Here is a 21,910-nt window from a genome sequence, read left to right as displayed (position 1 = left end):
GTCCTCCTCTCCTATTATCTGACCCTAGCCTATCAAGTCTCATCATGTCTGTCTGGATTCTCTTTCTGTATGGTGTGCTCCTCCTAAAAACCTGAAATGCACAGGCGGCCACCGTTAAAGCTGTTATTTTTGTGGCAAACGGCAATGAGTAGGACTAACTGTACTGTTCTGTAGACATTATCTATTCTTACTCATAACACTTTGAGGGGAGGACGTTGCTACCTGATGGCATGTTTTCTCTGTATTGCTACAAAAAAAGTTAAGACCCTAAGAAAGCCCTTAGATACTAGAGTACTTCCTGGGGTTCCCTGCAAAGAAGCAAAACCTACAGTGTTCTGAACTATAATAAAAAAGCTTGAAAAGTTATTTAGTTACTGAGTAGGTTCAGGAACATTTAACTTTGAAGTCTGTGGCTGACAGGAAATAGAAGTTACCACAGTGTGTTTAGAGTGTTTACTTTTTTAAAACTTTAGGAAGCACAGGTGTGCATAGGACTAAGAAAAATTCACGGGTATCAAACATAAATCTCAGACTATCAGTAATAGTTTGAAAACTGCTTAAACTCATGCTTTGTTAAAGCACAAGTTTAACAGATTTCTTCATAAGATGTGGTCTCTCAAAAATGGAACAGGCAGTCATGTCTATGCCATGTAGAAAGGATTGGAGTGGGCAGAGAATGGACCTTGTTTTGCTACTTGGAAAACTGAGTAATAGTTATTAATCATTTATACTAACATGGAACTAATTTGCAACTGATCAGATAGATCTGAAAAATTAAGCACTGACAACAGTATAAACTGACTGGAATTTGTGCTGGTTCTCAGGTTTAAGACCTACAAGCAGCCTAAGAAGTCATGACAGTAACAGGAAATTAACACTGCATCCATATCAAATTACTTCACTTTGCAAGTATTCATGAAATACATTTTTCTGTTAAAAAGAAGGTCTTCTGTGAAGAAGAAAATATCATGCAGTTGCACTTTATAATTATAGTCTGAGGAAAGTATTTCAATATGCATTTTTTCTACCAAGATGACATTTAATTTTTTTTAAATTTTTAAAATTTTATTCACAATTTATTTGCTGTGTATCCCAGCTGTAATCCCTCCCTCCTTTCTTCTTCTTCCCCTATGCCCCTCTTCTAGTCCACTGAAGCACATGCTGAGATTCATACCCAAACTTTGGGCAGAATGCAGGGAATCTTAAGAAAGAAGGGGGAGATAGAAAGACCTGGAGGAGAAAGGAGCTCAAGGAGAGCAACAGAACCAAAAAAAGCTAGGCCCAAGGGAGACTGCAGAGACCGATACTCCAACCCAGGACCATACATGGAGAGGACCTAGAACCCCTGCTCAGATGTAGCCCATAGGCAGCTCAGTATCCAAGTGGGTTCCCTAGTAATGAGAACAGGGACTGTCTCTGACATGAACTCAGTGGCCTGCTCTTTGATCACCTGCCCTGTGGGTGTGCAGCCTTCTCAGGCCACAGAAGAAGAAGATGCAGTCAATCTGCATTTTTATCCTGAGCATCCAATAAATACTGCCCTCGGTAAGAAGACTAAAGCATTGGTAGATCTGCCGAAGCCATTAAATCAGCGGCTCTTAACCTTCCCAAGGCTGAGAGCCTTGAATACAATTCCTCATGTTGTGGTGACTTCCAACCATAAAATTATTTTTGTTGCTACTTCATAACTGTAATTTTGCTACTATTATGAATCATAATGTAAATACCTATGTTTTCTGATAGGATTAGGTGACCCCTGTGAGAAGGTCATTCATCCCCCAAAGTGGTTGTGACCCATAGGTTGAGAACCACTACCCTGAAGAGTGGCAAGAGACAGTAAATAATTTAAACTTGTATTAGTACATTATAGAGTGTATGTACAGCACTGGTGTATTTAAAGTAACTATGGGCTCTAACTCATTTGTACAATTATAAAAAATTCTTTTCAGAACACAGTAAGAAATCAGTCTCTCTAATACTCTTGTTCATTATATACATTAACTTAATACTCAAATGTATCAAGTGTATACACTATGATTATGTTTGTGTTAAAGGCGATTGTTATTTTAAGAACTGAAATGCAGCAGTTTGATTTATAAGTTCTATGTAAAATAGCCTAAAACAGAGGGAAGGGCTTTTGTTAGGACTTGGTAGCATTATTGATGACTATATAACAGCAATGAGCTTATCTACATTGTTGGCAGCAACATAGTCTTTCAAACTACTGATGCACTAAAGGAGCTATTAATGATAGCTGCTTCTCAACACTCAGAATGGTCAGACTGTGTGACCACAAAGACAAGCAGGTCATCACTTTCAAATGTTGTCCAATGTTAGAAACACAAATGAGGCCTCTGTGGAGAGATGAATATACCACAGGTATGGCTCCAGAATTCCTTTGCCATCCAACTATAGAAAGCAAATATCACTTAAAGCTGCAAACCCTTATCACTCTCCTAACGGAAAAGTTATTATCACTTGTGGAAACTGCCCACCTAAGTTGAAATGGTATTATTATAACTAGTATGCAGCTACAGTCCTGAGGAGAAAAGCAACAAAGAAAACCAGCCCCTGCATTATTCTGCCTAGTAGGAGGGCTGTGTGCCCCTCTCTCAGAAAGCCCTTCTCTCTAGGTTAGACTCCATTAACACCTAGTCACGCATTGTGGGCTCTGAGTTCGGATCCTTAACCTGCTCCAGAAATTTCACTTGCATTTCAAGTCAAAACTTTTTAATATGTTTTTCTCCCAAATGGTTCTCAAAGCAACACTGGCTTCACCTCAAACTTTCTGAAATACATAATATCATGTCCCTGTCTAGAGTATGAAAATGAGAGTCTGCACTTAAATATGATTTCCAAGTGATAGGGATCCAACTCCATTTACTTATGTGACTTCTCAGAAAAGAGAACAAGAGACCCTTTAGAAATAGCATGCTAATAAGGGTAAATGACGTCATTCCCCCCCCCAGGAACTAGCAGAGCAGTCCTTTACAGAACAAAACAAAACAAAAATCTAAATAATTCGTGTTTTCCTTTTAAACAGTAACAACTTTTCACACAGTTTCATGTACTAACAGTAGCTTCTGACTCTAATCCCTCTACTAAGAGGAGTGGGTATCATTCCATACAGTTTGCCTACATAACAGTAACTGTACTGTAATCAAATGGCAAGCTTTATCACCTGCGCCTTTCCATAATAGAAATAACAAAAATGCATGTTCACATCATTAGTAATTACTGGACTACATTAGAACTCTGTAGAGAGTAAACATTTAAATTCAAAACAGGGCACTACTTACTACATGCTACAGAATTTTAAAATATAAACTGGAAGGAAATATAACTTGATATTGCAAGAACTTATTAAGTCAATTCTCTACGAGTTTAGAAGATCATTAATTCAGAAACAAGACAGAAGCAACATCATCACTAATCAATCACCCTGCAGAGAGACAAACTAAAAGACAAGACTTGGGTCAGTGTCAGAGGCCTTTTATCTGCATGTTGTTTCATCAGTGACAACATTACTCCCTGGTGTCATTAAGAGACCGAAACACTAAACGTAGACTTTCACACAGTTTCTGTATGTCATGGTATGGGCAATGGGTTGTTTGAGATAGTTTCTGATCAGTTCTGCTGATTCTACAGGACACCTGCAGGGTAATGTTTTAGGATCCGAGGGCTATTCTAAGGTTAAGGTTGTGCTTGCCACTTATGACAGAATACATGGCAGCATGTGCTTAAATGTGCAAGGCCTTCTTTATTTAAACACAGCTACACAGTTTTCTAAGAAGTGGTTTATAGCATTTTATGTTATCAATTAGTAATTTCTCTTTCTGAGGTAAAAACATGTATAGGCCATTTTTTCACTGTTAAAATATTAGTGAGTGTGAAACATCACCAGAATCACAAAATGAATCCCTGGGCCGGGGTGGGGTGTGGCGGGGGAAGTATAACACTAAAAATTCAAAATGCTGAATACATGCTTCCCAGAAACATGAAGCTTGGAAGTGAGTGGGAGCAGAGGCGGCAGCAGAGGGAACAAGGCCTCTGAGAGAAAAATTACAAAAGCAGGACGCACGGCAGTGAAAAGTAATAAGCAACTCTAATAGCTCAAGCAACACCTACCCACCTCCTATTCTCTCACCCATTAAAACCTGCACATCACTGTGCTGCAGAAGAGGCCATTCTAGACTTAGAAAGTAACTCTACAAAACGTCTATTAAAAATGAATACATAACGTCCCCCCACAAAAACTATATGAGAAGTGAACAGAAAATATAAATCAAAACATTTATAGCTTAAAATTCTGTATCAGAAAGTAATCCTAAAGCATAATACTTTAAAATAAGAATTTTTTCACATGAAAATTCAAAATATAAAAACCAAAATGAAAGACAAATTCAGAAATAAAGAACAAATTATATTATGTACAAGGAATAATAATTTGAATGAAATTTTAATAATACACTTAGCTAAATAAGAAATGGCTGTAACTAAAAGCAAAGACAAGCAAAAGCACACACATGCACAGTCACACACAGAAAGACACACTGAGTCTCTGCAAAGACAAGGAAAAGCACACACATATGCAGTCAGACAGACTGACAGATACACTGAGTCTCTCACACACATACAGTACCTGAAAACAGCAAAACAATGGAATAAGCTAGTATTTAATAGTACAATCCAAAAGGTTAATTTCATGAAATAGTAAAACTGAAATCCACACACAACAAATCTCAATTTGAACTTACAAAGAAACAAAGGAGTTTTAAGAACGTTTAGGTTCATCTTAGCAAAATAGAGGACTTTAAAGGACAAAGAAAAAGGAGAATATCTCAAGGCAACAATAAACAGGCAAATAAAATTATTAAATAAAAGTAAATAGGGTGGTAGAAGACATGAAAATGTATAAAACAGGGTATTAATGGAAGCTTATTCTTAAGAGTTAAAGTAATGTAATGCAAGACAATTCAGAAAGCTAAAATTCTTGTTCAAATCATAAAACTCTAGAAAAATAGCTGGCATGAAGCAGCCTTCCATGAGAACTGTACCAGAATATGAGTTTCTTCAAAATGAGGGGAAACCAGGGTGCTAATAGAAAACTGAAGCTGAAGATGCTATATTTAATTTTAGAACCTATTCTAAAACAATCAAAGACAGAGCAGCAATACATAAAATATGAATTAGCAAACTAGCAAGGACACACGCAGGAGGAAAAACAAGGTGAGGGAAGTCCTGGTCCAACAGAAGCAAACAGAGCGTGTGTGAGTGAGTGTCAGCAGGCCAGCCAAGGAGGTGAACAAAAAGAGAAAAAGAGCACCGCTACACCAAAACACACACCGTACCTAACTTCAATTCTTAAGAGACATACAATTCTCCCCAGCACTTCCATGTATCTTACAACAGCTTTTACTCTGAGTTATGTCTGCAAATATTCTTTAACAGTCTTGGAAGATGCAGATAGAAGACTGCCTATCTCAGAGACTGTTCTGTTACGTAAGTAGAATAAACACACTGTCTCTCTGTGGGCAAAAAACCACAGGTGCTTAGACTCCTACAACTGGAGCTCCTGAGCTGTCACACAACTCAGTGAGCACAGGGCATCACTCCATGAAACCGGGGGTTCCAAAGAACCTATTATGCACAGACTAGCTGTGTGAGGTTAGTAATACAGCATTTTCTCTGACTCGGGACCTCACTTCTCCCACCATTTATGAAAACAAGCGGCAGGCGTGCAAGATAAAAAAAAGGAATGCTCAGATAGAGAAGAGGGTGGTAGGAAAGAGGGGAGAAAGGGAGACAGGGAGGACTGATACTATAATTAGGGGGGCTATTTCTAGAACAAATAGAAAAGGAAAGAGGGAAGAAGACATGCTGCCTTACTAAGAAGAAATAGTCTAATTAGACTTTTTATGGTCTTTATAATTCCTATTTTTTTATATTTGAAAACTTGACTGGTGTTCTATAATAAATGTTATTACTCAAGTTTCACTCACTAAACAGAGTTCTTGTTAGCAAGCACATTCTATTCCTGAACCCTTTGCCCATATTTTAAATATTCTGAAAACATAATTTACACCCAGGAATTACAGCATTATCTAAGTGAATGCGGAGTTAAATGGAAATATACATGTCTGGGTGTTCTTATATTATCCCTTTAACTTTTTTCAGTCATTACATACCAGATTCGTTTTTCTTTTTTTTTTTTTTTATGCTATGTTAACCGACAGCATCAGGTTATGAAAATAATTCTCTTACTTTTCTAAAACAACAAAGCTATGCCAAGTGATATTGGTTTTACTTCTCTGTTTTTGGAGGATACCCGAAACAGGGCTTCCTGCCTGCTACCCAAGCAAGCTACATGCCTCACACCCTAGAACATGTTATGGGTAAATTCTAAAGTACTTGATGCTTTGAATCTCACCACTTACACTGTGCTCAGAAATGCTTTTGTCTTCTACGGTCTTGTTCCTCACCTTACAAACCCAGGGACAGGCTCTTTATATTACTTTTGTGCCATGTTCTCTTAAATTGTACAAATGCTATTTTCACTCACATGTCAGAGATACGACTATCATTTGGAGGTCTTATCAGTAAAAACCAAAGAAGGATGACCTTGTAGGAAGGTCTTGAGTCCTCCCTTAAAATTTCTTTTTCTTGGTGCTTCACTGGTAGCTCTGGGTATTTTTATAAAGTGAGTTAAATTATAAATGGAGTCAATGCTATTTAGTTATGAAGAGAACTTTGTTATTGCGTGGTGTGTCTGTTTATGTGTCACTGCAGATGTGTTTATGTGTCCTGTAGAAATGGTTTTCTCCTTCATCCACCTTTACAGGGCTCCTGGGATTGAACTCGGGTCATCAGGCTTGAACAAGACTAATGTCTCCAAAGGGGAGACATCTGTCCATCTGCCTTCAGTAATAGCATGTAAGCATCTTTTATATAAAGATAGATATTATATAAAGATATAGATTATGTAAATATTTCTTTTCAATAGATATTTTCTTATTTTCTCACATAACTTTCCAGTAATGTGCCGAGATTCTCTTGCTTCCTAGCTAAAGAATACTGCAAGTTATTTTTCCTCCAACTGAAGTTATTGCTGGTTGTTTCAAGCATACTGAGAAATCCATCTGTAACCAAAATCTATGTGAAATTGATGCCTGCTGGAAGAGGGAAAAGCAGTTTTCTCCAGTTGAATGACACTGAGTGTATCTACACTTGTGGCAGGCCACAGCCTCAGGAATGGTTGACCTAAACTCCATGGGCTTTTTTCCTTTTTGTTTTGTATTTTCTGTTTGCTATTTGCTATCTTTCAAAAATTGTTTTGATTATTTCTTGAGAGACAAAGAGGGGGCAAGGAGGGAAGAAGAAAGGCTGAGGAGATCTGGGAGGATTTGGAAGAATGGAATAAATGATCAAATACACAATATTCTTAAAAAAAGCCAATAAAAAGAATATTGGAGGGGCTGACAGATGTGAACTTAGGGCCTTGTACATGCCAGGCAAGGGATCTTCCATAAACTGCATCTTCAGCCCCAAAATGTTTCTGAACAATGGGAAACAATAGTGGGAGAATTTCGGCTCCCTGAGAAGATATATAATCGACTGAAGAATTATAAACCGACATATTACCAATCAAACACATTTCTTCCTTAATGCTTTTCCAATTTTTAAGTATGTTTCTTACTAAACTTATCTTATGTGGGTATTTTATTTTGAATGTATTATAATTTTCAGGATTTAACAACTAAGAGTTTTGAAAATGTAATAAAAATTAGTATTCTTTGTCACTACGTATTGGTACTTAAGAATCCATGAAAATGAAACAAATGAGCCCAACTCGAATTCAAATGAGTAACATAACCACATGCAATGGGAAACTAAGCAAAAATGAATTCTCTTGAGCAGTTCTGTGATTCAGGTACGCAATAATTCTGAAATTATTTGTGTGCATATGGTTAAGCACATGAGCAGAAATATAATACAGGAGATGACAATGACGAGTTCTGTAGTTTGGATTGGTACTGAGGTATTAGTATGGCTCATGTTTTTAAAAACCTATGTGAATGCATATGTCTATGTATCCGTGCATCTGTTCATGTGTGTGTGCACACGCACAGCTTCCCATGAATGGCAATACACTCTTCTCAACCCAGTATTGAGGTGACAGAAGCAGAAAGACCTCGAGCTCAAAGTTATAGAGAAACCTTCTCTGCAAAAACCTTTGACAAATATATATTTATAGATAAAATGTGCATTTTTACATCTATCAAACTCTATTCTACCCACTTATACAATATGAACTATAAATTCCTAGGGATAAGGAAGTCATAAAAATCTGGCTAGCAAGATGCTTCAGTGATTAAAAGGACTTGAACATAGGCTGACACCTGAGTTCAATTCCCAAAATCACATAAGGTGGACGGGAGAAGAAATTCCAGAAAATTTGTCTTCTGACCTCCACACTTTTGACACAGCACATACTCTAAAATGGAGATATTGAAAGCGAGAACAAGGTAGAAGAGGGGGTGCAGAGACTTAACAGGGTGGAGATCAGACCTAGGAAGAGTGAGGGTGAGAGGACAGAAGGCCTGTAGAGAAAAGAGAAAATGACAGTGAGGCTATCTCGGTGACGAACTGGAGACCCAAGTCAGGGTAGGGCCCTGGGAGGATAATGAAGGGGGTTCAAGCAGTTACTCCTAGTAGCAGAGGCCATAGAGACTGAAGAGAACACCTTCTAACTAGACTAACCTCCCATTAGAAAGATGGGCATGAACTCAGTGGCTGGCTCTTTGACACCCCTCCCCCCCAGGGAGGAGCAGCCTTGCCAGGCCACAGAGGAGGACAATGCAGCCAGTCCTAATGAGACCTGATAAGCTAGGGTCAGATGGAAGGGGAAGAAGACCTCCCCTATCAGTGGACTTAGAGAGGGGCAGGGAGGAGATGAGGAAGGGACAGTGGGATTGGGAGGGAATGAGGGAAAAGGCTACAGCTGGGATACAAAGTAAATAAACTGTAATTAATATAAAAAATTAATTTTAAAAAAGAATGGAAATGCCAACCTACCTAAAAAACTTCAACCCCAAATTTACACTGCCTACAAGATGTGCAGGGGTAAAGACAGAGCAGACAGAGCACAGCATGAGGAAATACCCAACCAAAGACCCACCCTATCGGAGAGTGCCAACCCGACACTATGAAAGATACTCCACTAAGCTTGCAGACAGGAGCCAGTCAAAGTTGTTCTCTGAGAGACTTTACCAGCAGCACCTCAAAACAGATGCCAAGACTAACAGCCAAACATTGGACGATGCATAGGGTATCTTATGGAAAGGTGGGAGGAAAGAGAAAAGGACACGGACGTGACAGGAGCTCCACAAGAAGACCAACGGGACCAACTAACTAGGGCCTGGAGGACTTTGCAGAGACTGAAGCATCAAGGACCATGCATGAACTGGACCTAGCCCCCTACAAAGAGGTAGCAGATGGCCAGCTTAGTCCTCATGTCGGTCCGCTAAAAGGGAAGTGGGGACTACATAGGACAAAGACTCACTTGCAGGTTTGTGATCACTCTCCCCTGGTGGGACTGCCTTGCCAGGCCACAGGAGAAGAGGACATGCTTAGTCCTGATGCAACTTAATGAGCTGGAGTAGGTGGGAAAGGGTGTTCCCCTTTTCTGAGGAAAAAGGGAGGAGTGAGAGGGAGAGAAGGAGAGAATGTGGGACTGGAAGAGGAGGACAGAATGGACTACAACAAGGATGTAAAGTGAATAAAATTTTTTTTAAATTCAAAAAAGAAAAGAAAATATCACTTATTTATTTTTTTAAAAGTATTAATATTTATTCACACCTCTTTGGTCTTCTATACGGATAGATTCAGGATTGTTTTTTAAATTTTTTACTTTTTTATTAATTACAGTTTATTCACTTTGTATCCCAGCTATAGCCTCCTCCCTCACCCCCTCCTAATCTCACCCTCCCTCCCTCATCTCCTCCCATGCCCCTTCCCTAGTCCACTGATAGGAGAGGTCCTCCTCCCCTTCCATCTGACCCTAGCCTATCAGGTCTTATCAGGACTGGCTGCTTAGCCTACTACAGAGGGTCTCTTAAAGACTCTACCCAGCAGTGTACCAAAGCAGATGCTGAGAGTTATAGCCAAACACTGGACAGAGTGCAGGGAATCTTATGAAAGAAGGGGGAGATAGAAAGACATGGAAGGGACAGGAGCTCCACAAGGAGAGCAACAGAACCAAAAAATCTGGGCCTAGGGCTCCTTTCTGAGACTGATACTCCAACCAAGGACCATGCATGGAGATAAGCTAGAACCCTTGCACAGATGTAGCCCATGGCAGGTCAGCGTCCATGTGGGTTTCCTAGTAAGGGGAACAGGGACTATCTGTGACATGAATTCAGTGTCTGGCTCTTTAATCACCTCCCCGTGGGAGAGCCGCCTCACCAGGTCACAGAAAACATCATTTAAACATTAAAAATCAAACTCATTTTCTGAGGAACATGGAAAATTAAATACAACAAAATTTATTAATTTATTTGTTACACTGACTCATGTTTAACAAAAAGAAACAATTGGGACTCTGATCTCTCTTTCCATAAAATGGGTTTCTGGGATCTAGCGTGGGTCATAAGACTTGTGGTAATGCCTCTGCCTACTGAGCCATCCACGAACCTAAAATTTTTAATTAAAAATTTAAAAGGGAATTACAAAATTTCATTTTCACATTATCATTTCATATATCCTTTTGATATAAACTACCAGTTGATACAGGGGCATGTTTCAATTGACATTTTATTCAGATATTTATGTCCTAAATTAATTATGTCTTATTAAGTGATAAATAGAAGCTCAGAAATATATTTCCATCATGACAACCACAGTGTCATTTACTTATTTCTGACAGTGCTAAAACTTTTCTAATTAAGTTTCATAGCTTTTAAAAATTAATCTCTTTTTTAGTAATATTTTGAAAGAGCTAGGGTTTCTCAGGTCCTTTTAGTTGGTAAAAGAAAAACTTTCAAACTCTAAAACTACTGTTAGTGAAAATGAAGCTGCCAATGAGGATGGATAACCAGAATGCATTACACACACACACACACACACACACACACACACACACACACAATTGTCAAAGAGCAAAATTAATTTTATAACATGAAGCTGCCTCTTGCCACTGTTTTCCTTTGTGGAGGCAGATCAAAAGTACATTAATAGTTAACAAAGCTAGAGTATGATATATGAATGAAGCTTCTCAATTTTAAAAGTACTTAGACTGTATTTACAAAAGATCTCTACCATTAATTATTCAACATTTGGATCTGACCAGAAACCAGAGGATGAGTTTAGAAGGCTCTGTTTAAATGAACTTCTTAATGCTATCGTGAACACTCTGTCTAGTCAGCTCGGAATTGTTAGAAAGGGGACTTTCCAATTTTTTAAAAATCAAACGATAGAGTTTAATGCTAAATAAGTTTAAGTTTCATTTGTTCTTTAAAAATGCTTGCTCAAAACAAATTGTGCATCTCAATTATTTTATATACTAAAGCTGAATATAGTTTAAGCCAATGCATTATTCATAAAGAAAGACATTAGGAAAAACAAAGCTGTGCACTTCTTTCAAAGCTGTTAAATGGCTGAAACATACCACTTTATAGATGCAATATTTGATGGTGTTTTTCTTAAAACATGTGCTTGTTTTTGTCAGATCAAGATATGCCAAAAATTCTACACCAAATTTTGCTTCTAATTAAAGCAATCATCAATCCAAGGATTGTCATTCATTTTATTTCATCTCTACATCAAAAAAAGTAATTTAAACAAAATTAATTCCCTTGAAATGGTAAGATAAATGAAAAGGTAAGTGCCTTCACACAATAACAATAGGCTGAGCCTTTGGGAAATGGCTGACTTTCTCAATACAAGGTATTCAAAACTCATCCAAAAGTGTTCATTTAGGATGCAGATATCAAAGACGATGCAAATGTTCAAGAGGAACTCAGAGCTTACCAGATGTTCTAATCCAGCTTTGATGTTTCCAGATTCCCTAAAAAAGAAGAATAAAAGTTCTAAATAGCTGCTAAACCCTTGTCTGCTATAATTTGGTTTACCTGAAAATGCTTTATAAATCCTTATAATTTTTCATTTATCAATGTTCATAATAACTGTTCTTAAGGGGAAATTTTCCACCAACAGAGAACATTTTTTTCAAAGTAGTATTACCTTTAAGTTTTATTCTACTAACAATTTTTTTCACAAATTTTTTTGTCAGTTAAGAACAATAATAACAAAAGCTATGAAGTACATTCTTAGTTTACTATTCACACAGTAATAAGCTTATTTACATTACTGTTTTAAGATTATGAAAATGTTCAATTACAAAGTTTATCTACCACCTAGACTCTAAAACTGTATACTTTTGAGCACACAGGTAAATAACGAAACACTGACAAATAATTTTTAAACAATATTTACTTTACTATAAATCAAGATCGATAATCATTATTTGGAGAAAAATCAACAAAAATCAAACACAACATACTTATTATCTTACTTTTGACTATAAAAAAAACTGCTGGTGGAACAAAAATATTTAAGTCGCAAAGTCATTTGATGCAGTATGGCAAGTATGTGGATTTTAAACAAATATTTTTCTTTTATCTTTCATTTTTAATAATTATATCATTTCATCCTTCCCTTTACTCTGTCCAATCCTCCCTTACAACCCTTCTGATCACTCTCACATCCATTACCTTTTTTTCATCAACTGTTTTACATTCTTATATGTATATGTGTATTCATTTACATTCCTAAATATAACCTGCTTGGTGTGTCTGTATATTTTCAGGGCTGACCATTTGGTGTTAGATAACCAAGTGGGGTACCCTTCCCTGGGGAAGGCCATTTCTCCCACTTTCAGCATTCCTTAGTTGCCAGTAGTTCACAATGTATGGCTAAAGCCTCCTGGTCCTTTCTCCATCCACTTTGTCATGTCTGTCATTGTCTTTGCTCAGCCCACAGTCCCGTTGGTGAGGTTTTTCTGGGCGCAGCTTCTGACATTACTACAAAACATAGAATCGGAGCAAACTTCCATATACTCTGTTTCTTAAAATATCTTTCTTCTGTAATGTTCCCTGGGCTTTAGGTGTGAACACACTTTTGGTGAAGTAACTGTTTAAACTCGGTTCTACAACTTTGCATGTTGACTAGTTGTAGTTTTCTGTAATGGTGTCTGTCTGTCACAAAAAAGTTTTTTTGAGGAGGCTGAGAACACTTAAAAGGACAAATACTTATAGGTTTTCCTATAAACCACATGACCTCACTAGCCTGGGTAGTTGTTTAGATTTCCAGTACTAGGCATGATTTCTGTCTTGCTGAGTGGGTCTTAAGTCCAATTAGTGAGCTGCTGGTTGCCATCAAGGTGCCACATCTGTACCCTTATGTTTACTGTGACATTCTAGTCATTAATGTGGTTCTGAGGTATCACATTTGAAAAGCACCATGAAGGTTGTTTCCCTCCTTTGGAATCTTGCCTGGTGCCTTCTGGTACCATGAAAGCTAGTGCACAGGGCATTCAGTTCCATTTCAGATTAGGCCTCCGACCCTGTCTTAAGTACATGGAAGAGGTTTATATTTTAAATTTTTTATGTATATGTGTATGAGCCCTCATGACTAAATGTATACCACATGCATGCAGTTCCCATGGAGATAAGAAGGGGCTATCAGAATCCCTAGGAAATGGGGTTAAAGGCATTTGTAAGCCACCTGGGTCCTCTACAATACCTAGCAATAACTCTTAACTGATGAGCCACCTTTCCAGTCCTTAGGTGGAATTGTAAATACTGTGATCTGGGTTAGTTTATTAATGACAAAGGGACTTGAACTTTCCTACTCTGATCAAGCAATATTTTTGTTTCAGGATGATTATAGGTCTTGCCAATTTTTTAAAGATTTCTTTTGGGTTGGAAAGATGGCTCAGAAATTAAGAATGTGCACTGCTCTTGCAGATTCTGAGTTTGATTCCCAGCACCCATACCAACTGGCTGACAACTACCTGTAACTCCAACTCCGCAGGATCTAATGTCATCTGCTGGCCTCCATGGGCACATGGGAGAATGTACATGCCCCACATATATACACATAATTAAAACTAAAATAAAGCTAAAGGTTGTATATGTGTGTGTCTGTTTTTCTTGCCATTTATTAGGATTATGTTGGAGATTAAAGAATAAATTTCATTAACCCTTACATTTCTACACTGAATGTATAGTTTTGCTAAAATTGCTAGAAGCAGCAGAAGAGAGTGGTTAAGGTAAGTGCCAGGCAGCAGATATACTAAATTTCTTTTAGTATGCTGGATTAGTCATTAAGAACAGAGTTTAGAAGCCTTGAGTTTATTTTTAAGCAGCACAGCCTAATGGATTAAAGTCAAGAATATTTGGGAAGATAGTAAGAGAGAGATAGGTACTTTTTCTGGAACTTGCTATGTAGACCAGGCTAGCCTCAAACTCACAGAGATCCACTGCCACTGCCACATGAGTGTTGGAATTAAAGGCGTGTGCTACATACCTGGCTACTGTATACCTTTGTAAGTATGTGTTTGAGATGACACATCAGACAGAAAAGTAGGCATTACTGTTGGCACATTCCTTCACTCACTACCAAATGCAAACAAATATAATCTACCAGAGTGTTGGCTATCGACTATCCTTAATGATTATCACCAAAGTACTTTTTTTTTTCTGTTTCATAGGCAATACCTTATTTGAGGACATTCTCTTTTTTTTTTTTTTTCACAGAAATCACCTGCATCAGCTTCTCAATGTAATTCAGTGGCTCCTGCCTTGTTCAATGTCAATGTAGCTTCCATGATAAAGTGAAATCTTTCTAACATTTGTTTTCTTAACACATATACCGTGCCAAAGATACATCATATAGACTGTGACAGTCATAGCCCAGATGCACAGACTAATAATTTAGTTTCACTCAGAATGAGCTACTTGATTCTCCATTCCCCCACTCACACCCAAAATGTTCCTTGCTCTTAGTCCCTCCCAATTCTTATTTTTCTAACAAACAACAAATGTAAATCAAACTTTTGTGACTCCTAAACTATGTTTCCATAGAAGAAAACTTTCTTACCCACAATATAAAGAGTTCTTCCAAAATGTTTCTGTACCAGCACAGACATGTCTCATGACAGAATTCATTACAAGTCACTACAAATGTTCACTTAGTCTCCCAATTAAAGCACTATAAAGAAAACTCACTGACATAATATATTAAATTAATAAAAATTTGTATGTTTTTCATAATACAGGTTAACAGTAGTTGTATTCCAGCACCTACTTCACAACGTCTGCATCAGAGCACATGTCCAAGCATCTGCCAACTACAGCACAGGTCTCTGAACAGCCTTGCCTGGTCCTCTACTCAACTAACTCTAACTTGTGTCAAGTCAGCCAGTATACAACCTAACACCAAGCCGCACAAAGAGCAAGAGGTTGCCCCCCTGTGAGGGGTATGTCTGGGAGAGAAAGTAATACGAAAAGGTATGGATGTGTGAACACATGTAGAGTGAGTAGTTGTTTTTGATTCATGTTTTTAAAGATGAGAATGTTTGAAGCTGGACTAGAACAGTAGAGTCTTACCACTACTTCAGCTCTCAAATAACCCTAGACTAACCTGCCAGGGAAGAGGCTAATTCCCCAATAGCATTAAGAAAAAGAAATTTCTGAAATGTATTATTAACACAAATCAAAAACAGAAAGTAATTCAGAAAGGTTTCAAAAAAAGTATTAAAAAATGATAAGGCAAATTAGAAATAAAAACTTCACTGACAAAATATACTTATATCCACCCCCAGTTACTTCCAAATTTTAAACATAAAATTCTCCCCAATCCAACACATGTTATCTAATGCACCATGATTATATATATATAATCATGTTTCTAAAGGCAGAATAAATTTGAATTTAATCTCTATTACAAAATATCCACATAAGATTACTGATTATTCATCTCTACCAATGAGTGATTATAGAAAATTCACAACAAAACATAAAAATAATTAAGATACATAAATTGCTTTTAAAAAATATACAATGTAATTTTATGAAGGTCCTTTCTAAACTATAAGGTGCTATACAAAATGTTGTAGCAAGTGCATTTAGTACAAAAGACTTAAAAGTCATTACAAAAATCTTAATGACTTAAAAAAGAAAAGAGAGAGATAAAAACACACAAACTCCAAAACACTGATAAAGGGATCTTGCCACAAATTGTATAAAAACCTGTCCTCTTAGTGGCCTGTCTCTTGGGTTGTCCCTGTCATGACTTCATCAATATTTGTGCAACTCCTTTTGCCCTGTGCTGAAAGCAGACTTAATTCAATTATAGGTCTCAAAACTGATAAAATGGTCCTGAAGTGGAAAATGGGAAGAGATTATTGGCAAATGAATAAAGATTTGTATTGAACTAACACACAGGAGTACAGCAGGTTTTTTTTTTTTTTTTTTTTTTTTTAATCATTCCCTGTCTTAAATCTTCTGGGAACCATGAGTTTCCCTTCCCCTCATGCAGCACATCGATTTCTGAATTAGACTGCAATATTAAATAATTAATATACTTGCCATGATTGATGTTCTGCATTAGTTGAATATTAGGTTATCAATCAAAATCCACTTGGTTTAATGTAATAATATTGAAAAAGTGTCACGAGTTGTTCATCCAATTTGTAGTTGAGGCAGCACAGATAGTAATGTTGGTAGAACAGGGCTCTAAGGCAGGAAATGCAGTAGCTAACACATGAGGCAGACAAGGGGAAACTAGGCTGGAGAGGCTGAGCAGGTCCTGAGTAGAGCACAGGCAACCATTGTCTTAATCACAGAAGAAGAGGCGTGGCAAACAGGAAAAAAATAATAAAAGTAATGTGTTATTTTACTTTCGTTGCAAAGAAATTTCATTATTTTACTAAGAGAAACATGCTGAAAGCCCAGAAACTCTACATAAAGCCTGTTTCCTCTCAAGAAATACCTAAACAAAAGCCTGAGGCTTTCTGCTGTTTGTTGTTGTTTTAATCTAGTCTTACAAGGAAGGGACCCATATTCTCTCCTTTCTCTGCCAACAGTGGATAAGAACAACAAAAGAAAGGGCCACTAAGCTTTGTAATGGTCTACAAGAATGAGATTTAAAAACAATTGATGATTCTATACTTTAAAATTCTTTTCCTTTTGTATTTCTTTTTTCTTTGAATCTCAGTATTTTGTACTAAATTTATGAAAAGGCCTCAAGAAGTAAAGTCTGATATGTAGAAACTGAAAAAATTAAGTATAAATAAAATTTAAGAAAACAACCTAAAATCCAGTGTTTCATTATTAAAATACTAATGAAACACACTGTATGTAACTAAGAGCAATATTAACATATCATTTCACTGACAAGTTCTTAATAAATAAAACATTAAATTATCTTTATAATCAGTAACATATTATTCCACACAGGATGTATTCATTTGATAATTGTGAAAATAAATGATATCCAGTAAAAAATTTTATACTAGGTTTTGTCATGAACTAATTACAATATTAATTTCAAAGGCTCAGTGAAGACCTTTCTATAGATGGAAAAGCAAGGATCAGAGCCAATTTTGTGTTTTCTCTTTAATAAGCCAAATCTACATGAGTTTTGGTTTTTGTTTGTTTGTTTTGCTTCCTTATACATGATAGTAGTCAAAGTTCATAAAAGCTTATAAAAATACGAATAAAAATCTAAATTTTCTATTCAAAACAATAGTTTATATATATATATATCAGATTCTATTATGTAACTAATCTCATTAATGAAAAATTGAAAATACAAAAATCTAAAGAAAACCTGAGTTCAATTTTCAGATCTATAATTTAAGAAATATATTATCTTTCTTAGGTTCTATCTCTACTCATTTTCACATCTTAAACACAAATCACTGACTAAAGAGATAATCAGCATATAATAATGTACAAGTCATCGTCGAAATACTAGTGACAACTGACAAACGAACCATAGGAATACCACTTTCAGAATGAGAAATAGCTTGATATATCTTTTAGCTCTTTTAATCATCTTGAACTCTATGTTTGCTTAATGTCAACAAGGGAAAGGCATTCCTAGTTTAAACATGAAATAAAGAGAAACTTTGGTATGCTGGCTAAAATCCAGTAAGAATGATATGTAGACCCTGAAGAAAAGTACACTTTTATAATATAATCTCTCTGGAAGACAGCAAAGATAAAGTATGATGAAAAATAATCAAAAAACAATTATCAGTGGCTTGCTTTTCACCCATGATGTATGATACCCAATGAGCTTACTTCAATGGGAAACTGAGCATTTAAGATGGCATAGATGTTATACGTTTAATATCCACTTAGTCTCCAAGTGGGTTCCCAAGTAAAGGGAACAGGGACTGTCTCTGATATGAACTCAGTGGCTGGCTCTTTGATCACCTCCTCCTGAGGAGGGGGCGGGGGGGAGCAGCAGCCTTGCCAGGCCACAGAGGAAGACAATGAAGGCAGTCCTGATGAGCCCTGATAGGCTAGGGTCAGATGGAAGGAAAGGAAGACCTCCCCTATCAGTGGAACAGGGGAGGGGCATGGGAGGAGAAGAGGAAGGAAGGGCAGGATTGGGAGGGAACGAAGGAGGGGACTATAGCTGGAATGTAAAATGAATAAATTGTAATAAATATTTTTTAAAAAGATGGCATAGATAATTAAGCAACTTACAGTCAGCCAGGTAAACAGGTTCTGGAGTTCACAAACGTCCATTGGGAAAAAGAAGAGACCCCATATTTCTTAAGTCATACTACATACCACATGCTCAATGAACAACAAAGAAAATTTGTTCTTAGCAGATTTGTTCTAAAAGAATTAATTTTAAAACATTCTTCAAACACAAAAGACTTGGAACAGAAAGCACCCTGGAATGCTGAGGAGAAAGGCAGCACAGAAGGGTTGCTCACTGAGTACAAACATGGTCTAAAGAATTGTAATAATGACAACATAAAACGATCAGGAGTACTGATACATGGTATCTGTATCTTAGATACGTAAAACTGCACTGTCAACCCAAAGGTAATAGGAAAACCTTAATGTCCAATCCAGGGTAGAAAATCTATGTTACATAAGCTATGTGATCTATTTTCTACATAGAAGACAAACATTCCTCATCGAAATCAGCCCTCTTCACCTCTGAGGCTACATATAATTCAATATCTTTCTCAACACTTTGTCCAAAGGAATCACAGCCAGTCATCTGGAGTTAGCGGGTGAGACGGCACCCTGTTCGCCATCACATTACCTCTCTCAGTCTACATCCCTGACCTAGTTTAAGAAACATTTAAAAAAGAAGAAACTGTCATAGGCATTAGATTGCCCAGAAAAGGTTTCAGAGAGAAACTTTCAGGCTCTAGCAAGGCTGGATTATATGGGTAGACCAAGTAACTTGAGAGAACAGGCATGTGAGCCTGTCATGTTAAGCCTTCAAGGCAAGGAGGTAAGGAGAGTGATCTGCCCCGAGAAGACGCACTAAAGATCACAGAAGTTCAACTCTTTAACTCAAAACAATTTTATGTCTGTTTTCAGGACCATAATTTATGGTTCTATGTATTGTCCATTATAAAAAACAATTAAATGAAAAAAGAAAGCCTGAAAAATATGTAGAATTAAAAAGCAACTTTTCTTAGCCGGTAAGTTTATCCTGGTGTGAGAATGCAAACACAAGACTGTCCTAAAATGCACAAAGGTGCCATATGGGCCAGAGTGACCTTGCAAACAATAAATGCTCAGTTCAGAGAAATTCAAAATCACATCTGGTTCTAACTAAGAATAAAATAAAAGGCACCTGAATATCACCAGCCAGTGATAATGGCTTCAGTATGTTATAGCTTTTGAAAACATTTTAATGCAACACATAAATGCAATTATTTTTCTTACACAAATGAGATCATGAGACTTAATTATGTGGATTAAAAAATTTATTGGTTAATTATATATTGTAAACAGTTTAAGTACCAAAAATATACCTATATATAAGATTTTAAATGTTTCTATCCTATCCTGTTCAAACATAAATAATATACTAACTTATTTCTTCTTGTTGGACATTTGAGTGATTCTGATTCTTACTAAAAATAAAACTGATCTGTAAAATAATTCATAATATTCACAAATAGTATATTAACTTTATAAAATTTTAATTTACTTTAAGGCCAAGGTATAAGTAATTTCAGAAAAAAAAAAACCTTACAACTTAGCCATAAAACAATTTATATTCATTTGTTACATTTATATAACTGCCATTTGAATCCAATTTCTACTTTTAAAAAAGTTTAGTATTATTGAATTATGTCCCCACAATATCATAAAAGCACTATCTGCCAAAATGTATGACTTGTGCCAGCAATCCCCAAGTAGTTATATAGTATAAACTGTTGTCTTCAGCTGCTAGAATTGAAAGAAAATGTAATATATTGTATATTTCAAAAAAATCTTAGCAATTCAAGGTGAGCAGTCAATTCTTCAATTGTTTTTCTTTTTTATTCATTTATTATTTATTACAATGTTTCCACTTTGTATCCTGGCTACAGGCCCCTTCCTCATCTCCCAATCACACCTGCTCTCCTTCTCCCCAGTGCTGCTTCCCTCGTCCAATCATAGGTCAGCCTCCATGTGCGTTTCCTGAGTAAGGGGAGCAGGGTCTATCTCCGACATGGACTCAGTGGCCAATTCTTTGATCAGCTCCCCCTGGGGGGTGGGGCAGCCATGCCAGGCCACAGAGGAAGACAATGCAGCCAGTCTTGATGAGACCTGATAGGCGAGGGTCAATTCTTCAGCTGTTAAAGTCTTTTGATGCTGTTTTCTTCTGCTTGCTGTTCCCCCATATAAGCAATCTGGTAAGCTTAAGAACAGAAACTCAAACTGAATTTTTCAGCTTAGAATCCAACAGTCTTGCTCAAGTCAAATTCATTACCTTTTCTTTTCTTTTTTGGCATATGTCTGTGTGTACAGTGTGAGTATACGAGTATATGTGTTCACATTTGTGTGGATGCAGGTCCACGTGGAGGCCAGAGGGTGATGCTGTATGTCTTCCCCCTTGCCCTCTGCCTCCTTTTAATTGATTCAGCCCACCCATATGGTTAGTCTGTCTCACCAAACTGCCTGGAGGATTTCATCTCCACCTGCAGAGTGCTGGTGACAGCTACAGCCACCTAGAAGGTGAGGATCCAAACTCCTGTCCTCAAGCCTGCATAGCATACAAGCGCTTTGCCCAACTCCCCAGCCCTAATTGGTGGGCTTTATTTTTTTCTATTTTAAGTCTTGGTACTGCTTAGCTGTAGTCATACTACTTGCCTAAGTGAATTGATTTTCTTAGAGATTCAGTTTCTGAGAAAACAGAACATTATTTGTCAAGGACATAAATACTTTCCATTAATTATCTATTTTAAACTGTAATGGTCTATTATAAAAATATACTAATAATTCTATTTATACATAGATAAATGAAACTTAGAGAGATTAGGTTATACAATATACATTTCAGATATAAAAAGAAAGATTTGAATTCAGGCTGCCTGAATTTCAATGATGGTAAATTTATTACTACCAATCTTAAAAACAATAGCATCAATAACGAAATATAATTTTGGAGTATTCTTCTGCTCTGTAGTTGGAACTAAGATTGGGGAGAAGGCTTCAAACCTATAAGGATTTAAGTAAAAAGAACAATAACCCTCGTTAATAGTCTTCCTATGTTGCAGGTGCCGAGCCTGGTCACTTGAAATTTATAATATTTCTATCAATAACCACAAAAGAGAGAAATCATGAGACTGCTAACATATGTAGAGAAATAGTACAGT

General features: G+C 36.8%; 1 protein-coding gene across 4 annotated transcripts in view; it reads right to left on the bottom strand.

The window, feature by feature from the left end:
• Window positions 1-21,910, bottom strand: part of Rsrc1 (arginine and serine rich coiled-coil 1) — a 325,236-nt gene that overhangs the window by 153,633 nt on the left and 149,693 nt on the right. For all 4 annotated transcript variants that reach the window (XM_060378403.1, XM_060378402.1, XM_060378405.1 and 1 more), the window contains one exon: window positions 12,028-12,064. In XM_060378403.1, coding sequence (XP_060234386.1) covers window positions 12,028-12,064 — 37 coding nt within the window. The remainder of the gene's footprint in view (window positions 1-12,027; window positions 12,065-21,910) is intronic.

The sequence above is a fragment of the Meriones unguiculatus genome, chromosome 2 (genome assembly GCF_030254825.1).
Source record: "Meriones unguiculatus strain TT.TT164.6M chromosome 2, Bangor_MerUng_6.1, whole genome shotgun sequence".
NCBI lineage: Eukaryota > Metazoa > Chordata > Mammalia > Rodentia > Muridae > Meriones > Meriones unguiculatus.
This window is presented reverse-complemented; position numbering and strand designations above follow the sequence as displayed.